The 23,667-nt window shown below is 35.3% G+C and overlaps 1 protein-coding gene across 1 annotated transcript; it reads right to left on the bottom strand.

Annotated features, from left to right (window-relative positions):
* Positions 1 to 18,114: 18,114 nt before the first annotated feature.
* On the bottom strand, positions 18,115 to 20,222 carry LOC138325559 (growth arrest and DNA damage-inducible protein GADD45 alpha-like). The gene is made up of 3 exons (XM_069271307.1): positions 20,062 to 20,222; positions 19,230 to 19,554; positions 18,115 to 18,936 (listed from the first exon to the last, which is right to left on the bottom strand). The coding sequence occupies exons 1-3, from the start codon at positions 20,106 to 20,108 to the stop codon at positions 18,832 to 18,834; spliced, it is 477 nt and encodes a 158-aa protein (XP_069127408.1). The 5' UTR covers positions 20,109 to 20,222; the 3' UTR covers positions 18,115 to 18,831.
* Positions 20,223 to 23,667: the final 3,445 nt, after the last annotated feature.

The following is a 23,667-nucleotide window of genomic DNA, read 5'->3' as shown; positions in this document are numbered from 1 at the left end:
TTTTTGGCTAATGATGCGAGGATGGTTATGATATACAGGGCATATATACATTATACGAGAACATAAACAGAATACCATGTATAATAAGGTCCATGAATATAAAGTTATGTATGTTTCTAGGTTATGTATCATAATTACCATATCTAGGCCTTATAACCATACTCCATGAAAGTTACAATGTAGATCAAATAGCTAATGTAGGTCACACTAATTATGATATATATTAACCTCAACTAGGTCAACCCCATGGATCAATGAGCCGTGCTGGGTACTGAACTGCGAGCGGAGTTCTTTGTCCTGAGCAGGTCGGCGGCCAGAGACCTTGAGCCAGAGGACATTAACATGCTCAGTTAATTGATTTGAAAAGATAGCTCCCGGTCAGTCGTCTTTTTTTGATGGATGTATTCCTGTTTTAACTAGATGCATACGGCCGATCGGTGGTGTTAAGGCGGTAGGGGCGGCAAAGAAAGATGGCCCATTTAGTTTGTACCACACACGTGTAATCGCTAGACAACAAAGACACGGCGTGAAAATCCAATGAAAGGAAATGTTGAACAAATTAAGCGGAGAGACGACCGACGTGATTAAGGTAACCTAAAGACACGGGATGTGTGTGCTGGCGGCCGCTATTGCACGTTCGTTTGACCTCATCAGGTAAACCCCCGTCTGCAGTCGTGGAAATTAGGCTACTCGCGTGCAGACTTCCGACAGTGGGGCAAGCGTGTCTGTCTACACGAGAGTTCGCCACTGTAGCAGCTTACTAGACTAGACATGGACCAAAGGGGGTGACATAAGGAAGGGGTAAAAGGTCACAGAAATGTTGCAAACCGAATGCACCTATACTTTCGTGCGTTCTTTTGCGAACATTCGTCTTTTTGCATTGTCCTGTTACATATTTAACGCAAGAAATACATCCATCATTAGATCAAGCGAATAAAGTTCATTTTTGATTAACAGTTAACCGCCTTTCGATAAATTTGCACTATCAGTCCCTGAAAAAGAACTTTATACTTTGCTGACCTCTAACAATTATTTTTGCTATTCTATATAATTACTATACTACACACGACTTACAAAGAATTTGTACATTATTCATCTATAACAATCACCATGATTCATACAATAGTTTCCCTTTTTGATCTTCACACGCGATTAATTTTTAGTTACATTCACAAACAATGTTTAAACATTTCACGCTTAGCAGTAAATATAAACACATTCCAATGACGTGATGTGACCCAACCGCAGAGTGTGTCCAGCCACTTTCTCATGGCCACACAAAAGTACTATAGGGAGCTAGATAAGCATGCTGCACCATGACCCTGGTTTAACAAGACCGCCGTACCACCTAAATAAAGCTACGGTGTATGTGGGCCCCATGTTCCGCTCACCCCCAGCCCGACGCTGACCACAAACTTGCTGGAATGTACTTTTTCCTGGCCAAGACGTGGGAAACTTTATACAGAGCGTCGACTAATTACTAGTATGCACATCACACCGCAGATACCACTTACTAGGTCTCTTTCTAATTATAGCTTAAATATTTGCACGCATGATCCAGTAGTTAGTACCTATAGTGACAAAAATAAAACATTTTAAGTGAAACTAAAGCAGATTCTTACTAATAATTAGGATGCATATTACTATTATTATCGATCATTGTGCACATGAAGTCCTATTTGTGACTGTTAATTATTGTCCAAGTCGTTAATAGCAAACTCTTTAAAACAAGTTATTTGGTTATGAATTTCATTTTAGTACAACTGGAGCAATAAATCTGTGAATGCATCATCTTGTGAGCTAATATTTAGACCACGGACATGATCATATATACATAAATCCGCAATCAGAATGCTATATATCATTTCATACTGCTTACGATTTCTTTCTCCCGTAATGCAAACACAGTTGTTGCCGCAAAGTTCCTGAGAAATGCAAATGTTTGATGCAGTCAGCCCTTTGTAGTCTGCATGCATAGGTAATTGACTCTTTCCTCCCGTGGAGAAGCCTGTGTAGACAGAAGAACATCAATGGTATCACCCGAACTTCTGCTGAGCCCGGGACACGCGCGCCGTGAACAGATACAGCGGCTGGAGGTGCCTGCTCAAGTTATCGCTTTGACCCCAATAGTCCACAAGCCTGCAGCGAAACCGTACACAGAGTAGAAAATGTACTCCAGCGATGCAGCATTACATAAAATTATAATAATCTTTAGCTTTTATTTACATTTAACTGCATTAAAAGTATTCATTGCGTTTATGTTTTTATCCTTTTGACGTGTGAGCAAAAACAATAAGTCAGATTTGCGTTGTTTTGATGTTTCACGAGTGGTATGCACACAACGGTCCAATCGTTATCATTTCCATTGCTTATTATCAGTGAAAAGATTTGCAATTTTACAAATATACCAACCCGTAAACCTCACATCTCATTTAAATTCCCGGATCTATGAACCCACGGGTAACAGATATCATCCATTTATCGATCTATGAACCCACGGGTAACAGAAATCATTCATTCATCGATCCAGGATAATTCCTGCATCCTGGACTAAAGTCAAACCACACGCCCATGTTTAATTGTTGGTGACAGTAGACAACTGGATGATATCAGTCTATCCACCCGTTTATTACAGTTTAGATAATCCCCCTCTGTATCACGGAAAACCGAACTCGCTTACGGAACAAATAGTAAGTTCCCCGACCGAACTCCCTATGGCGTTTTCATCAGGTTTTCTACCCGGACCTCGAGATACTCGACGAAATCAAAATCCCTTGCAAGTTGTGCATAGTGCGGTATCTGTACTTTTAATCTAAGTGTGAATTGAGTGTATATTTAATTTGTACTTTTCTTTCGCGTGTGTGCTCCACCAGGTGTACTTTACCAGTGGTACTCACACTCAAAGTTGGCCGACCACGCCTGGGCTCACATTGCCTTTGTAAGGGTACTCTTACCCGCGAGCACCCGGCTATCTAATCCCGGTACAAAGGATCCGACATAGTCCGGAGCGCCACACAATCCGGTTAGAAAGGTGGTGATCTAGGGTGGTGCTTCCCTGGATTGGCGTGTCCGGTGGACAACATAGCAGACGGTCTGTGTATTGAGTCACCAGATGACTACTTTGGCATACTTGTTGGTGTATCATTTGGTGTACCTTGTTAACCTAACCCCTTACTCGTCGTCGGTTAGTACGCTCAAGTACAAAGCATCCAGTCTGGTGTATTGTGTCTTTGTCTGTTTGTATTACAACAGGCCAGCGAGCGATATTATACAGTGGTATTGTCAAAAAGTCCGAAAGTGCGAGGGTGTGTTGGCTTTAAATGTATCTTTGTTCATGACAAAGGACATAAAATTGCAAGAGAACCTAATATGGGATCTTAAAATACACAAAATTTAGTTTTCCCAACTTTTAATTGCAACACACAATATGTCAGTGTCGTCCTTGCTATACTTATAAAATCGTTATTTTTTGTGCAATAAAACGTAAGCAGCTCCTTAAAGTGAATAGTCGGGCAAAGAAAACCAGTCTAAATGCAGTTCATTGGCCTTCCAAAAGTTCTCACATATTAATACGACGGTCAAGTTCTGCTTACGTTTCCCAGTTCTGACCATTGAAATAAAGAAAAGTTGAAAGCATTGAAAGCGAGGCTGCGTGGAACGTTTAAGGATTCCTATACTTTAAATTAATTTCTTCGTACGCAGAGAGATTTTGACGAGAGCTTTTATTTTTCTATTTCATATGAAATTATACTGGATACATTCACACCAGTTTTACCGACTTTAGCCATCCTTGCCCGACTGTTCACTTTAATTCTAGTTAATAGTTCAATATACCCGTAATTAATTAATTAGCATGTCCTTTCAAGTTCCCCGGGGTACTTTAGTACTTCTAACTAAACTGCTATTATAAGTTATTGAAAGTTCTTCAGTAGCACCAGTTTCATTTGACTTTTTTGTGACAATTTTCATACATGAGGATAATCTTCTGTATAGCGCTGCTAATACTGTCAATGCATTTGGAATTCACGGCGAAGCGGAGTCTTCGTGAAGCATTAAATTGGCCTACGCATGTTAATCATCGTATTTTCCAGACGTCTGCCAGATGAAGCCCGATTTCAAATACTTGAATCTTTTCTTACCTTTTCTTTAAATATGACACGCGTATTACTCAAAGCTAAAGATAATATTGTTTGTTAAAGTCCATAAGTATTCGCTCAATATTCCAAAATATGTATTTCTAAAAACCCAATAATAATTGTAGCACGTTGTTTTCCTACCCAAAATGACACGTATTGGCGATTTCATGCATATAATGCTGTCGATTTCAGACTCATATGGAGCACTACGTCAATTTATAAAAAATAAAATGACGATATTTACTTATTAAGAAGATATGTTCATCCTTTTTTAAGCCCAGAAGAATGATTTTTTCCACGATAAAAAGTAGCCCAAAATTTCTTTCTTCTTTACCTGGCAAACGATCCAATAACATTATTACGCACATCCGGTTTTACCTCCAAGTGTGAGTGACAGGGAATTTGGAAGAATTATGTAGGTATGAAAATTATCTTTTTTATCTTTAGTTAAGAGAATCACATAACTTTGTTTCATTTGAATGATGCCATTACTTTTTTTTGTTTACTGTGACAAGAGCATAATTTCAAAGAAACTCTAGAAAATTATTTCACGGTCAATCATAATGTACTTAAATGAGAAGAAACTCTTTTTTGAGGGATGCGTACAATTCACTATCATATTTGATGTTCTAAAGCCAGTTTTTATTTTTGCTATGGCTGCTAAACTCATTGCATTGTTTGTTTCATATAAGACGCAGAATCTATTCTGCCTTGCTTTAACTTGTTCAGATGTCTACCTCAACGCTGCGCACTCTGCATATATTTTTTAAGATAATATAGTAGATATGCTCTGATTTTCCACAATTTTCATTGGCTAATACAAAGCCACGTGACGTTCAAGCTATGGCATATTGACTCTGTGTTTCCACTTGAATTATTACTTGATATCTTACATTTTACCATCTTGCAATCCAAATCTGTCTGCTACCGTATTTCTCTCAAGAGAAATTGCATAAATGCTATGTTGCCGTGCCATGCATTTCGCCCTTTTTCGGCCGTCTTCAATCGAATACACTATGGTCTCGCTCTTTCACTTAAATGTTTCCCCACGGACACATGCACTGTGACTGTTGAATCCTTACAAACTTTTTAAAAAGTTTTACATTGATGAATTAATTGGGAAATCGGAGAGTAATATTTACTGCTATAAATTATATTTTCATGTCTATAAAATTATGGTATTTAATATGTTTAATTCATAGTAGACTTTTTTTGCAAGTTGGAATAAGATTTCATGTTATTCCTTATGTCTCCATGATCACTGCATCATATTTTCACTTTGACCAACTTCGCTAGCCAAGGGAAAGAATCGTTCTGAATACCATTGTCTTGCCTCACTGAAAACAGCTTTCGGTTCTGTTCTCCGGTTGAGACCTACACTAGTTCGAGGGCTGATTGATATGTTGTGGGTCTCATATGTCAGGGTTTGAAACTTTGGCGGATATGTTGTCTTCAGAGAGGAATGACTGTTGCTAACAGTGTTTGTAAGCATAATGTTGACGGATGGAATATCTCATTAAAGAGCACTACCTGAAACTCATCAACAATGATATCTAATCATGCGAAAAACAAAAATAAGATAAAAAAAATCAACAACGAAAAGAAACAAAAAGGAATGTATAAAATGAGGCAATCTGATTAAAACACAGATCCTTAAAACCACTCTGTTCAATAGAGGATCTGACAATATCCCATAAGGGGTCACGTTCAGATGACCTTTATACCACGTGTACTTCAGAGCAAATGCATTTTCTACACCTTACAACATCAAATGAAATCGTCTTTTCGCCCCAGTATACATATGCAATTAGCTTTGTTGTGCACTCCGGGCGAGATGACTACATACACGAAAATAATTTGGACAGCTTTTTCAAACTCTTTCGTCCCCAGTCAAGATTCTGGCAGTGCCAATTTGATTGGCCATTTCAAAAGGTCATCTTGACGTGACCCCTAATGGGATGTTCTCAGATCCTCTTATCCAACGTAGTGATAATAAGGATCTGTATTTTTAATCAGATTGAAAATGAGGACGTGAGAGACTTAAAACTTTGTCTGCGCGTGATGATTCAGTATATCACAAGTTGTATCCGAAAGATGGAAACGTGTGGTTGGTGAGACACTGTGATAAAAATATCTTTTTATATGTGACTTTTTAATAAAAGTTTTTCCTCATACAGACGAAGAGGTGTTGATAATGAAAAAAATATATAAAAAAAATCGTTTTTCCCTTTTCCGTTTGCAAACAATTTTATAACTGAAAGTTTGATTTGTTTCATAATTTCAAAAAGTACACGTGGCAGAGGAATACGCGGAATTGAACTCGACTTTTTGTTCTTTAATAATTTTGTTTTGTCAATTTCACCCCTCTGATAGGTTTTCGTCAAATTTTGTGGACGAAAAATGTACTAATATATCATACTTTATTACAATAGGTTTTTGACACAAAAATTTGTACGTACATATTTTTACTGACGAAAACGTGATACTAGTAACACAAATCTGTTCGTCCGTTTTTGGCAATCGTAGGAACCACCATGCTACACAGATTTAGTAACATACAAAATGTAATATTAGGTATTCTAACAATACCCAGGTCATTAGCTTCAACCGCCATCAGGTTATGGTATAGCTCATAAAGACAAGTGATAAGGAGGATAATTGTATCGACATCCTTTATGTACCGAGCTTAATTAGGACTACGGTGTGTATTTCTGGTAACGAATTCAATACATTTACTGCTAGTAGTCACGGTCATTCATAATGTACTTAAATGAGAAGAAACTCTTTTTTGAGGGACGCGTACAATTCACTATCATATTTGATGTTCTAAAGCCAGTTTTTATTTTTGCTATGGCCGCTAAACTCATTGCATTGTTTGTTTCATATAAGACGCAGAATCTATTCTGCCTTGCTTTAACTTGTTCTGATGTCTACCTCCACGCTGCGCACTCTGCATATATTTTTTAAGATTGTTCTGGATATTGTTCGGATAATATAGTTGATATGCTCTGATTTTCAACAATTTTCATTGGCTAATACATAGCCACGTGACGTTCAATCTATGGCATATTGACTCGGTGTTTCCATTTTTAGAAACACAGAGTCAATATTACTTTGTGAACTTCATTGCACAAACGCTGCGTTCTTCCGGGTGCCGTTCTTTGGCCAAGGCTTTTCTTATAATAATCATGTACATTACAGATTTTTTGACATTTTTTGAAGAAACGACATATCTAATATAGAAATAAAGGACCTTTGTTTCGGTTCATATGGTGTTATATCGCCCGTTTAGAATTTAAAATAATGACCTCGGGTAACGCCCTCGGTTATTATTTATTCTACTCGGGCGATATAACACTATATGGACCTCAACAAAGGTCCATGATTGATATATAATAGTTAAGACGTTTCAGTGCGATTTCACAATAAGATAAGGAATGGAAATCACAGCATGCTTTCAGATCACACGCTACAAAGATTGTTCTTGTAGTCACAAACTGTCAAAAATATAATCAAAAATAGTAAAAAAAAGTGTTAGTTATTAAAATATCGCCACATGTTTGGCATTGTTATAATTTTTCCACAGAAAAAAAATAAGAACTGGAGTCTCGTTTTTGACCCTGAATTTGACCTTTTGGTGATTATCAATATTAGTATAATGTATCTTATTTCAGTAGCATTAACACTTGACAGTATGCGAGAATCCACAGAGTAGAGGTAATCAGCTTTAATATTATACAAGTAAAATTTTGATTTGCTGTATGTCAAGTTCGACTAAAATGATCATGAATTATAAAAAAGGTGATAATTTAGTTAATATCTATCGCTCAACTTCGACTTAAAACCATGGATTATAAATAAATGTCAATTTATTTATTTATAACGTATAGGCCAAGACTCAATAAATAATATCCTCGGGTGGTCCAATTTTTTTGAAACTCTTATTTCGACGTCACTAGGATTACACAACCGCTTTTGTAGAAGTATCTATGCAAAGCTCACACCATATCTTCGGAGAGGAACGACTGTTTCTTACATTGTTTGCCAGTATGAGTTTGACGAATGGCATATATCTGACGAAATAGCACTATAATGAAGATAAATATTCCAAATTACAAAAATCTCTGACACAGTCATATCTATTCATGCCAAGGATTTAAAATCTACGTCCTTGATTTATGCAAACAAATATATTAAACTGTTGAGATGTTATTCACAATTAAATAAAAATCTCCCACAGCGCTATACCAAAGTGTTAAGTGACAGACTTAGCACCTTACCCCGAGTGTGACTTTTCAATCACAAGTCATGTCCAAAAGGACGAAACGTGTGGAAGTTAGAATTTTGATAAACAATCATTTTTTGAATTTATGTAACTTAAGTCAAGACGAAAAGGTGTTTATAATCGTAATTAATAAAAAAAATCCTTTTCCTCTTTTTTCGTCTGCAAAAGATTGTATAACTGAAATTGGATATGTTTTAAAAAGTACACGTGGTAGATAAACACGTGAAATTGAACTGGACCTCTCATCTATTTATTCATTTCGTTAATTTCATATAACCTATCCACCATTCTGACCCGGTACGGGGATAGGGTAGCTCACCTAGCCCAACCAGCGTGTACTGGAAGAACCACCTTGCTCATCATAGTATTCCCTATATCAGGTATACAGGTATGAAAATGTGCGTGAATACAATGTTTACGTTTGTAGTTTAATAGGCACATTTTATTAGGAAGGTGATCAAACCCAATATTATAAGACCAAAACTTTCGCTATAATGCGGATAACGTATCAATGCTTGAAGTGTTAATTTTGCTTTTACATCGGGAAAAGTAGATGAAACCTCACAATTGTTTACACGTATTATTTATAAACGGTTAGAGATTATTTGTTTGTAAATGGGAGAGAAAACTGTAAAGCTATTTGCGACCGATGTTTGTGTGTGTTTAATCATTACTTGATATCTTATATTTGACCATCTTGCAATCCAAATCTGTCTGCTACCGTATTTCTCTCAAGAGAAATTGCATAAATGCTATTTTGCCGTGCCATGCATTACGCCCTTTTTCGGCTGTCTTCAATCGAATACACTTTGGTCTCGCTCTTACACTTAAATGTTTCCCCACGGACACATTCACTGTGACTGTTGAATCCTTACAAACTTTTTAAAAAGTTTTACATCGATGAATTAATTGGGAAATCTGAGAGTAATATTTACTGCTATAAATATATATTTTCATGTCTATAAAATTATGGTATTTAATACGTTTAATTCAGAGTATATTTTTTATTGCAAGTTGGAATCAGATTTCATGGTATTCCTAATGTCTCCATGATCACTGCATCCTATTTTCACTTTGACCAACTTCGCTAGCCAAGGGAAAGAATCGTTCTGAATACCATTGTCTTGCCTCTCTGAAAACAGCTTTCGGTTCTGTTCTCCGGTTGAGACCTACACTAGTTCGAGGACTGATTGATGGATTGAATATCTCATTAAAGAGCTCTATAATGACGACAAAGGTTCCAAATTACCTGAAACGCATCAACAATCATATCTAATCATGAGAAAAAATAAATATGAAAAAAATAAACAACAACAAAAAGAAACAAAAACGAATGCAGAAAATGAAGACATGAGAGAATTAAAACATTGTTTGCGCGTGATGATTCAGTATATCACAAGTTGTATCCAAAAGATGGAAACGTGTGGTTGGTGAGACATTGTGATAAAATATCTTTTATATGTGTGACTTTTTAATAAAAGTTTTTCCTCATACAGACGAAGAGGTGTTGATATTGAAAAAAATATATATAAAAAAATCGTTTTTCCCTTTTCCGTTTGCAAACAATTTTATAACTGAAAATTTGATTTGTTTCATAATTTCCAAAAGTACACGTGGCAGAGGAACACATGGAATTGAACTGGACTTTTTGTTCATTAATAATTTTGTTTTGTCAATTTCACCCCTCTGATAGGTTTTCGTCAACAAAATATGTACGCACAAATTTTGTGGACGAAAACGTACTAATTAATATATCTTACTTTATAACTATAGGTTTTTGACACAAAAATTTGTACGTACATATTTTTACTGACGAAAGCGTGATACTAGTAACACAAATCTGTTCGTCCGTTTTCGGTCATCGTAGGAACCACCATGCTACACAGATTTAGTAACATACAAGATGTAATACTAGGTATTCTAACAATACCCAGGTCATTAGCTTCAACCGCCATCAGGTTATGGTATAGCTCATAAAGACAAGTGATAAGGAGGATAATTGTATCAACATCCTTTATGTACCGAGCTTAATTAGGAATCCGGTGTGTATTTCTGTTAACGAATTCAATACATTTACTGCTAGTAGTCAAACACCACTGATATGATTTTTACCTGGGGTTACCAAACAATGGATCACCTGTATTCTACCATGGATCCAATTCACAGGTAGGGGGCCACTTTGGTCTCCGTGAGGTGTTTTGCCGAACTGATATACTCCCCACCTATATCATACACATTGGGTGAGGTAACTTGTTATGAACATAATAAGATACCTGATGAATACATAGCTGAAGTTAAAAATAATGATGACACAGCAATATTTCGAGCCAAATACAATCTGCAGCTAGAAAGAAAGAAGAACGTATTATTTTATTTATACGCATATGAACTGTGGCGGCGAAATAGTTACGATGTCAGATATCATACAACTAGCCATCTAGATTTCTTGGACAGTTCTCCAGGTAAAGGTGTATGGTCAGTGGGTTTCTCCGGGATGTCCTGGCGCATTCTCGATAGAAACCACCAACCAACCCCATCATACTTAACCATCTAATTTATATGTGTTCATTTCAATAGACCACGGTATCGCATTGATATACTGATTAATAACATATTTAATATGAAATAAAATATACAGCATTACATGCAATTACCTGGTATTTAGATAGAGGATATGATGCAACGTATCTTATCAACAACTAATCCATAACTTATAACAATATATAACCTATAACAATACAAAAACTTATAACAATATGTAACTTATAACAATATATAACCTATAACAATACAAAAACTTATAACAATATGTAACTTATAACAATACATAACTTATAACAATATGTAACTTATAACAATACATAACTTATAACAATATGTAACTTATAACAATATGTAACTTATAACAATACATAACTTATAACAATATGTAACTTCTAACAATACATAACTTATAACAATATATAACCTATAACAATACAAAAACTTATAACAATATGTAACTTATAACAATATATAACCTATAACAATACAAAAACTTATAACAATATGTAACTTATAACAATATGTAACTTATAACAATATATAACCTATAACAATACAAAAACTTATAACAATATGTAACTTATAACAATATGTAACTTATAACAATATATAACCTATAACAATACATAACTTATAACAATATGTAACTTATAACAATATGTAACTTATAACAATATGTAACTTATAACAATACATAACTTATAACAATATGTAACTTATAACAATATATAACCTATAACAATACATAACTTATAACAATATGTAACTTATAACAATATGTAACTTATAACAATATATAACTTATAACAATACATCACTTATAACAATATGTAACTTATAACAATACATAACTTATAACAATATGTAACTTATAACAATACATCACTTATAACAATACATCACTTATAACAATATGTAACTTATAACAATACATACCTTATCAACAATAATCTCTAACAAAAATGTATGCAAATTTATTATCTTATTATACAATGTATGAATTAGCCTGATTTATTTGTATCATGTTGACTGAAGGAGATAAGAAACTGCACTAGTCTATATACCGTGATAATATTACAGGTAAATTCAGGAACAATGCCAAACATGTTTTCGCGGAATTCCGAAAAGGAAGTAAAAATCTCCGTGAGGGGTATCCCCCTTAGCTGACAAGACAGGAAGCAACCTTGCCCTTCTGTTGTCACGAGGAAGCATTGTACTTTTAATGGTGACCTTGATCGATGGCTCGGCCTAAAACAAGGGAAGATTTCATTTATATTCAACGATGAGTAGTTTGCAACTTGGTTGAATCTGTTGTCCAGGAGAATGATATGAAATTAATGTTTTGCTTTGTGTATGACCTTTAAGAAAAGAAAGTCCGTCTCCGGGTCCTGGGTTTGCTGTATAATGTTTATATACATGGGTGTGAGTAATGTTTCTAGGTAGCTGTCACCAGGGTGCTCTCAAGTACTATTTATATGTATGTAGTTAGTATATCCTTTAGTTAACATATCACTTTTTCATGTTAAATGAAATTAATTTATTAACGAATCAAAAGATGAGACGAAGATTCTCAGTCTCACATTTGGCTCAGCTTCATACAAAATTCATTGTAACATTGAAGTACATAGTGCTTAATCTTCCGGAGCACATGGTTCAATAGCCCTTCTAATATTTCACATATTTTACAATTTATCTTTGTTTCAAATATCATGGGGTTGAAATATGATTAATTGTTAATGCCCGTTATCATTAATGAATGTAACAAGTTAATGATAAATGTATTCATATTTAGCTTGTTTAATATCAAATATTTGCTTATCCAGTAAACATAATGTTTAATTGTTTTTTACCCGATGGTTATATAAATAAGTGACATTATATTGATACGTAGATCGGTAAGCTTACGAATACTGAAAACCACTAGAGAGATAACAGTGCTTCCCCGTTATACCCTGGGGTAGGACATTAATCTGATGTTATCTCTTATGTAACTGTTGGTGGGACTAATGCGTCTGTCGATGGAGGCGTTTCGCGGCACGCGTATATCCATATTCGATACCCCTTCAAGGTATTTACCGGTAATTTTAAATATGTGTTCTTCTTTATAGATTTCGTCTAACTCTCTATTTATATAAATTGAAATTGGCAATTCAATGTTTAAAACTATTGGTATGAAATGTTATGCTATATGCTCATATTTATATTAATAAGGTATACAAGGTTCAAGGTTTATTTATTACATTAGGTCACATAATTGTAATTCATACATGATACATGGCGTGCGGTAATCAAAATATTAGAAGTCTTTAAGCAATGCATACATCAAACAAGAACATTTAACAGGTGATGATTAAGATCAGAAACATGACTTGAAATAGATATTTCGAATTAATTTACATATTTTTTTCTAAGAATATGCAATTTTTTATATAGGATGTAACATTAAACATATTGAATATTCCCTACATCTTTTTCTTGACTTTGGTAAGTGTAGTAGTATTTTGGAATATATAGTATACTATTTTGGTAGATACAATTAAGCCACATTTAATGATTATAATTGCTATAACAACATCTATCACTTCATTAAAGCTGGTATGTTTTTTGGTGATAGAACTTTTGACAAGAAAAAAAATATTCAAGTGTTGATATGAGTAAGGAGAACAAAAGGTCATATAAGATATATAATTAACTGTATGCATATTTCAATTAAAATATTCACAATATTTAAATACAATGTATAACCATTCTCTTTAACAAATCCTAAAACAGATTGTGAGTTCAAAATAGAAGCTTCACACCAAACAATTTGATTGATGCTGTATATATTATAGCCAATATACATGTTATAAGTTGTTTGTAGATTTGTCTTTATATGCCCACATACTAATGTTTGTGTTTGATATGACTAGAGTTATTTAATCCTTGAATAATTAATATGATGTTGTAAGTGTTCAGATCTAGAGCCTCAACATTTTCTCTTATATTTTATATAATTTGTTTTTACCGGAATGATATTAAGATATTATGCATGTACATTTCAATATAGTCATTGAATTCTGTTAGACTAAGTCGAAAAATACAAAGCGTATATTGTATCTATGTATCTAAATATACCTTAACCTCGAATTTGTTGCAAATTGAAATGTAATCAATGCAAAATTTTAATCACGGATTACCATAACTGACGCTTATGATACTAGTAATGTTCTATAAATAACTCGCGTCCGGATCTTAATTACGCATCCTAATCACTAAATTTAGATCGCGCGACAGTCGATCTTTGATGAGCAGCCTCAGTTAACATGTGCTTAAAGAATTTCTGGAATGTCAGGAATTCAATAATACATGTGACAAATGTAAAGCACTCTGAAAGGAAATAAAATCTATTATAGAATACTATTACTAATGATATGTGTAGGACCTTGAACCGCCACTTAATCATCAATATTGTTTGGTGTGAAACCCGAGTGATTCATCAGTCACTGTTTCCTTTCCTTGAGTCATGCAAACATAGGTACATTTGGCCGGCGAATTCACATCCCAGTTCAGCTTCAGCAGCAGCAGCAGTAACTACCTGTTCAATACACATAATGCTACACAGTACAGCCGGCATGTAAGTAAGAGGGTTGGTTTAGTAAACAAGATGTACTTAGTTACCTCGCACTACCTCACCGTCCTATTGCTGATCAATGCTTTACTCTGTTGCTCGACCCCAGCAGACTTACAGCCATAAACACGGATGGGAATCCCAGTGCTAAATAATGGTGAATGCACTGTGATGTAGGATAAATAACACGACCTGTTTGCGTGCTGAGTATGATAAGGTTGCTAAAACTCGAGTTTAAGATGTCTTAATATCTCAGTCTAGCTCTTGGCTTTTCTATAGAGGAGATGTACGGGTATGGTGGTTTATCATACCGGTAAACAACACGTTGATGAGGAATATAAATTGATGATGACATGACAGATTTTACAGCATACTTTAAATAAATTGATAGGTTTGTTGTCGGGGTTTTTGACATAAAATGTTGTTTATGCACGGAAATGACTAGACAAACAACATCTTCCTCCTTAGGCACGTTAAAAGATATTAATTCGTTAATCTTCACCGCTGAGCTACCTACTCGTGTTGGAGGAAACCTTATTACAGTCAATAGACTGACATTTACTGACATTTTACCAGAGTCCCTTGCCATTGTCGGGGCAGATCGAAATTTATTTTCCAATCTTCTCAGCACAATGTCAACGTGTCTTTAATTCACGGTGAACTCCCCCGCACTCACGCGGCAGAAAATGCGACAGACTGAATGAAGTTCAGCTGTTGTAGCGTAATTTCGAGCATCACGATTTTCCTACAACAACTGGTTACGTCGGAAATTCAGATGATGTATCTATCATGACTTAATCAAAACAAGGCCTGTCTGTATGTGATATATTATTCTTCAAAGTTCAACTAGAACGAGGACACAATTCATCACGAGAAGATTAGCAGCACCACCGATACATATACATAGCTAAGATAAGTAAATAAATATAATCATATATACAGCTAAAGCAAACATATCTCGCCCGATCATCGCGGATTTCCACAAATATATTATGATCACACACTTTTTACCAAAAGATTTAAAAACAAGCTGTCTTGTACCAGAAATAGTCCCTTTGCCAGCTAGATAGTCTTTATCCAAGTTCTATCTTTATCAAGCATGTACTAGTTAGCTCTGTGAATATTGCCAGTGAGAAAGTAATTTGCCAAAAGTAAGAGTTGCACATCAAAGGAAGGCAGTGCAGATGGCTTTGAAGAGTGCGCCGACAGCCCCACTTTGTGCAAACGAACTTGGTATCCTCCGGACATTGTTGTGTAAGGTTAGAATGGTAGCGTTATAATGCCTTACTATAATATCATACCTATTCTGGGAAAATTAATTGACTCTACTTTCCAAACTACTAGTGATTTCTTAGATGACACAATGAGCAATATCTTCCGTCTAACGGACACTCATCATAATGAAAACAAATTATTTCCTTGTTCACAGAACGAAACTGGCCTTTGGACGTCCAGTGGCTCTCACAGAAAATCAAAGTGTTCAAGTAATTATTTATAAATACAAAGGTGGAAAATACTAAATTAGGATGCATTTAAATGTTATTTAATACTTCATAAATACAAAAGAGTCAAAGTACAAAAGAGTAAAAGTACTAATTAGGATGTATTTAAATGTCCATGTAATAAATTATAAATAATAAAAGGGAATCTTGCTAAAAAGTACACAATGGGGTTATTTTACAGAGGAAGAAAAGTACTAAATGGGGACGTATTTACATGACCCCGACCCTGATCACAATAAACAATATAGTTATACAACATCGCAATAAGGTTGTCCATAATGTATGAGATTTGATCGGTAATTATTCTACTTTTAGTACGTCGGCCCGTCACATAGTAACTGCACTGATCGACCCTCCAGAACACGGATTATTTACCTGCTGTTTTAACAAAGTCATTCATTAAAACAGTTTGATATACTAAGTCGTGTTAATGAATTCATCGTATAGTCCTATACCAGCCCTTATGGAAGACATCAAAGGTAAAGTAGTGCAAACCGTTAAGTTCATGATCCTCTCCAAATTTTACCTGACATACGTAGAAATCTGGACTCGTGTACGAATGTAAGTAAATCTAGATCAATCAATATCGCTGGAAGGCGGACTACATTTAAATACAGTGTCAATGATCAAACGATTAAAGGTCATACAAACAGGAGCATACCACTGATAGGAGGCTATCGAGGTCGATTTGTTTTATGAAAGCATTTTAAGTACATAATTACTTTTCAAGAACATTTCTTAATCGCATATATTGAATTATATGTGGTTTTATATCGAAATATTATATTTTATAACTTATTTAACTGACAGAAGGGTACCAGATGCAAATTGATTGATGCAACCCAATAAAGCGCATTGTACATTATTTTCAAGAACATATGTAGTTTTATAATGAAATATTTAATTCTTTTAATTAAGTTCAATAATTCCTATGGTTAAATGATCGGTTAAACTGTACACATGCTGGGTGTATGATTAACAGATATAGCGGGCTATGTAGGTCACACCATTTATGTAAGGCATTATATAATGTGAAATATTACGTATGGTGTCGTATCAAGGTTGGTTTGCATACATTGTTTTAGAGGCAAATCAAATAAAAATTTTGTTTATTTGATGTTTCTTTGCAAATTGTCGACAATTTGTTTAAATTGCAACAATATTTTCTCCCATGTCGTATCATATTGTGATTTCAAGTACATCTTGATAAGTATTATATTATTTCAACGTTTAAGTTTTTATTTTTCAAATAATGTTTTCAATCTTAATTCAGTTGTTTAAATTTTAATTTTCATAAAGATTTTATTGCACATATTGTTCTGCAGCAAAATATTTAAATTCATAATTTAATTATTATCACCTTATTTTATCAACTTTGTCAGCATGCAAAACCACAATACATGTAGCTATGTTGCACAACGTACACGGTAAAACGAATAAGCTGGAATGTCTATCTGCCTAGAAGCAGTTTGAACTAAAATATAGTAGCTACCGCCATGGAGTATATCATACATCCAAGTATATTTTTGTTATTTGGCATGTTATTTTACCTGTAGTGTTTACAGGTAAGTTGTAATCAGCATAATGAAGCAGTATTTATGTTAGTGGTGTATTGCCTATCCAGGTAGACACGCCTCAGTGAAGTCTGCACAGCTGTATGCGTCTGATGTCAACAAGTCAGTTAGGTCTTAATTCTGATTAAATTCAGTATTGTCATCACTCTAGCTTATAAATTATGTATATGAGAATTTTAACAACATGTTTTCAGATAGACACAGATCAGGGCTTTGTGTTTAATCAAAATATTGTCTGATAACTTCAGATTTCAAAAAAATATTTGCCTAGTTCAAGTGATTTAAATTCTTATTGGTTAAATGTGTCAATTTATCTATATTCAACATTGAAATCAATTAAATTAAATTGCAGATCAAATTTAAAATCATATTGCAATAAATTGTTTAAACATTTCGCCCAGATAGTGTCTTTGTATCTGAAATGTAATTTGCGTTGATTTCAAATAAAACAAAAATGAAAATATTGAATGAAATTGATTTTATTGAATACACCATTGAAAGAAACTATCACATAAAATATGTATTTGTTTAATGTGTTAAAGTTCATATTCGCAATATCTCTCCACTACATTAGACATAAGGTAGTCGATGAGATGCTTGCTCAGCATTTCAATGGTCTTTTACCAGCTGTTGCCATGCACACGCGCATATGAATGTTAATATAACGGAAGTTTTATAGTCCAATTAACATATTCAGATGTTGGTAGCAAGTTTGAATGACAATAGTCCAACACAAACGACAATGTCTTTTCTCCTGTTTGGCTACTCTCAAACACGACAGCTGTTTGTAAGATCGCATGACAATGAAATTAGTCCGTTCCGTTTACACTAAACGGTCGTCGACAGTTGATCAGCTTAATTCAGCATTGTGGTAAGGTGTTCAGTGTTCGTGATCCAGAACACTTGTGGTCCTCCCCTTTGTCCGCGTGGGAGTCAGACAACTCCACGTGCTCTGGGCAGGTCCAGATCCGACCATGGTTGGCCGGGTTACACATGGGGATGACGCTATCTGACTACAATGGGTCCGTGAAGATGGCGATATCAAGCACGGGGGTTTCCCCTTCACTGAACGCAGGTTCGTTGATCAGATGATACTCGGCTAGTCAAAATGACCATGAGTTTTGATCGTTCTCAGGATGGGCTTCCCGAGCAGTAGTCATAGTAACTGACCAGGAACAGGTCAGACTGGAAGCTGGATGACTGGGCGTGGATAAATGTCACTTGCCATTACGTCATTATAGAACTTGTTGATCAGGGCATCATCTTTTGTAGATGCAACAGGATTCTGGAAAGAGAAAATTAAAGACAAACATAAGTAATTTGTTACTGTGAAACTCGTAAATATTTCATTCTTTGCAAAAGTTGCTTGAATATGTGATTCGTTTATAAGTATTTCTTGGTAATTTAATAAGATCCGGGTTGTGGGCATATGAACCGCAATTTTTATTTACTCAGCTAATATCCCGGTAGTTTTGTACGAGTTCGCGGAATGTGACGTCAGAGCAATTTGACCTCGATACATCAGAAGAGGATGCACTCTACACAGTTAAATGCTATATAAGAAGTAATGAAATTTACCTGTACAAGAACGCAGCTGGTATCTGACATTTCGGAGGTGTTGTTATTGGTGGCAGTGCATTTGAGGATGGCGCTAAGCTTGTCTCCACTGTCTACTCGGAGGACTGGGATGTCGTTCTCCCAGCAGTAGGCCTCTAACAGTTTGTGTTGGATGTTGATGGTAACATCCATCTGGGGTCCGACATCTGGCAAGACGCAGACGGAGACGTCTTCAGGCTGGGTGTTTAGGAGTGTCACACAGGAAAACACTCCACTGGTCAGACGGTTAGTGGCCAAAGCCTTGACCAGGACCTCCCTCAAAGCCATACCAATATCTGTTGGCCTTCTGTAAAAACACAATTAAGAAACAATATAATACAACTGTTGTTGAACAACACATTCAAAAGCAGCAAGACAAATAAACATGTTTTTATCCAACTCGACCAAGGATGAAATAGCAGAATATTGTTTACGTGTCGCGCCATACGCTACACTATTGATTCAATACACTAGCTTTAGGCCTACGTGTATTACATCGGCCACATGATTTCGTCATCACTCGTGACCCCGATCGTCTGCTCAGTACAGACATATGGCAGTCACGAGGATAACGTATCATGGGATTAGATTTGAAATTGTTTGTCAAAATAAATTCAAAATGTGAATATTGCGAATGAAGATTTTCTGTTAACTCAATTTTAGATACCGAAGTACTAGTATACTATTGCAGCTGTATCGTTTAAATTGTGAGGCATAGCTTAGAACAGCAGAAGTATGATGGTGGTAACCAAGTGCATAAGTCTGCATATAATGAAATATCTATTAAGAAGTTACAATGATAAATGAAACTTACCTTGTGGATTGCTCAGGAGCACATTCGATGTTATCAGGAAGAGTCATATTGCTAATAGATGTATAATAATCCGTGATGTATTATTCCAAAGGTAGAAAAGTAAGCACAGTAGATATACGACGTGTACTGCTCTGTGAACAAGCGTGTTATGTCAGTCAGTGGGAGTAACAAAGTATTTATACCCCGGCGAGGCCTTATTCGCAGAAACGGCGATTCTGATTGGCTGAGAACAGTACGGAGAAGTCAACGACACAAACATGTGCTATACCGAGAAAACAATGACCTAGGAGTTGTTTGCTACTAATTGTTATTTACAAGGACGCACGGATTAACGCAACAAACAAGACAAGAAAAATTTCAATTTTGCAAAAATATCATCAAAAACAAAACAAATCTGAGAAGCCGTTTGTGCTACAGAGAAAATATTTTCAGAAGGGGATTCCCCTTTTTCAAGCCAGACATGACTAAACCTGTTCTATTGGGTAAACACATGAACGTTCTCGTAGGTATATGACCTAGTAGCTACAGACTAGTGTAGACACGGCCAAAGTACTCTTGGGACCTCTTTGTTGTACCAACCGCGTGTTATAGGTATGCCTGGTATGCCAACTATGTTTGATCTCTCGTTAGTAGGAACTATGGACATTTAATCGAACAGTTAACAGGCGTTAGATTATGGTGTGAGGGCGTCAATCAAGTTATGTAAGGAATGTAAAACACACTGAGTGAGCAACTTGTTAGGATATATCTACTTAAAGCTAGACTCATCGTACTTGGGACACGGGCTGGTACGGTGACCAGTTTGGCCGGGTAACTCTCGTGCAGTTCTCACGCCCATCAACAAATAATGCATACAGAATATGACATGCCTTCTTATAATCTCTATTAATATAGATCATGAACTACTTTCTTGTCTCTATTAAGGACCAGTGCGTACAAAGGAATTATGTTTGTTCTACTGAGTGACCGATTACTAAGACACTAAAGAGACTAAAGTGTTTAATGATTGTAAACTGAACCTTACTGCCGAATCTTCATGAAAAACCACATTAAAGTATGACAAATCAAGGACAGGAAATCGTTTGTTTGTTTGAATAAGTAAAAGAAAACACGTTTTGAAAATGCCAAACATCTTTGAAGATGAAATGACTTTGAATTTGTTGAGATGCAGACACAGACGAGATCACATCCAAGTGATGGAAGATTGTAACTAATATCAAGTTAATGTCTGTCTCAGTAGACTCCTCAGAAACCCAACATTAAACACCATATGGCTTTGATACTCTTTGTATAGTAGAATAAAAAAAATATCTTCTATGCCGCCATCAAACAAACAGTTATCAATCACAGTTTGTTTAAGATAAGTATTTTTCAACTTTAGGAGGGAAAAACCCTTCAGTGATATTAATGCCACACCTGCACGTGGCGTTCGGTAATGCCTTAGGTCAAGGCAACCGGAACTAGGATGTCCCGTACGTATACCTTTGTGGAGTCTTAAGTTATAGTGTACCAGATGACATAACTACAGGTGACAAATGACAATATTGTACCTACCCGTCAAAACGACACACTAAATGATCAGTCATTTAAAGCTTACACTGATTATCATTGTTATTCATTAACAGGTACTTAACCCTCCACAACACTAAAGTGGTTTATGGGTTAAAAGCAGTGATTCATCACCACATCTCACTCAACTTGTCAAAAGTGTTATGTGAAGTCTGACACTACCGTAAAAAAGTTATTTAACGCTTCATTAGCGGGCTACCTTTGTGCACAGTTCACACGGTGAAGTTTAAGCCCTGTGCAGCAAGTGTTGTAACATTGTAAACAATGATTAGCTCCTACAATAAGTAGCTGGCAACCATATGTCATTACTGCTTCATAATACCAGTCATATAGGTACACATCACAGGAAACGTACTCCACGGCCACCATACTGCCAATGCCAATACATGTCATAAGACCGGGTTTCCCAACAACTTACAAATACATCTTTGTACTGAATGTCGTTCACTTCCAGAATGTCAACGAATAGGCGATCATTGGCTTTATTTTAATTTGCACCCTATCAACTGCAATGGTTTATCAAAACCTACTTTTTTTGAAATGATTTTGATCGAGTTGTGTTGGATATGTCAGAAGTTCAACGCACTTTGGCATTTTAATTTCGTATTTCAAACTAAATTGTTATAGTGGTTATCTAATATGCAAGGTTTTTGTATATCATCAACTTGCGGATAGTACCTCTTTAGCATTTCAATATTCAATGTAACTTGTATCCTGCAATATAAAAGGCAAAACACTTGGATGAAAAACCCGTTGTTGAATGCTCCAAAACTTTATATTTCTGTCACAATAGAGAAACATATTCTATTTCATCTCATGTTAGCATTTATAGATTTAAAACAAGTATCTCCAGAACTGATCATCGTGACTGACATTGGTCTATAATTTACATTGTAACTTTACAGCATTAATAGAAAAGAAAGTGCAAGAAAATATTATTAGGCCTGTAGAATAGGTTATTGTGAAAATGACAGTTGCGATAAAATAACCTCGAGCTAAAACAAAGTCTATATATGAAACATGAAAACACGAGAGATCATAGCATGGCGCATTGAGAATGTTTTATCGTTAAAATTAGAGTTGTCATAAAAATAATCAAAGCGAATATCACAACATTAAAATGATAAGGTATACAACATTTGTTTAATAGACGATTAAAAAGGTTTCGTATTAGTGTCAATTGCTTCACTACATTCATAGTTATATAAATGAACGAATCATAGTTTCGGTGCATAAGAATAGAGCAAGAGAAACAAGCACACGAACTTGACGGATACACACTTCCTTTACAGTTATAACCACCTCAAATCACCAGTACAATTAGGACGAAGCATTATATCGATAGAGACTTAATATTGGACATCTTAATATCTCCGTTTGTGAAATTTCTAATATATACATGTACGAAGTGGACAAGAAATTATGGAACTCTGCAAAAGAAAAAAAATGATTAAAACTACCAAATATGATATTGAAGCAATACACGTATCTGAACTAGGAAGACTAAATTGGCTAAAATTCAAGGTAAACATGTGACTGTTGATTCAACGATACTTCTTATTCAATAATTAATGCAGCGATTTTATGTCTACGAAACCACAATTGATAATACAGGTTTCTCTACAAAATTACCCTAAAAATCAAGGTTGACTTAATTATCATAATTTGGTAAAACCATTTAATAATTCATTGCAAATGACATAAAATTTCAGGTATAGACGACATGAAATCTCAGTAAGACTTGATTATAAAACAGCAAAAAAAGTTCTTTCAAGGATGGAAAAAATCTGTTTTTACATTAAGGTTGTTTGTTGAGTCGATATTTAAAAGAAGGCGTAGCAAATTCGCAGTGTATCCTTGGGTTATTGAAAAATGTCGCTCGAGAACTACCTTTAGCATTTCCGTACGAGGACACTCCTACAAGTTGCAGACAAAATCAATTGTTAAAAGTTCAACAGCATCCTACTAGATCCTTGACAGTGCTGCTGTAGGACTATCGATCGAAGCCGTTGCAGTACTTGCAGAGGAGTTAATTGC

The sequence above is a fragment of the Argopecten irradians genome, chromosome 6 (assembly GCF_041381155.1).
Source record: "Argopecten irradians isolate NY chromosome 6, Ai_NY, whole genome shotgun sequence".
In the NCBI taxonomy this organism is placed as follows: domain Eukaryota; kingdom Metazoa; phylum Mollusca; class Bivalvia; order Pectinida; family Pectinidae; genus Argopecten; species Argopecten irradians.
The sequence above is the reverse complement of the archived record's forward strand: the minus strand, read 5'-3'. Positions and strand labels throughout refer to the sequence as shown.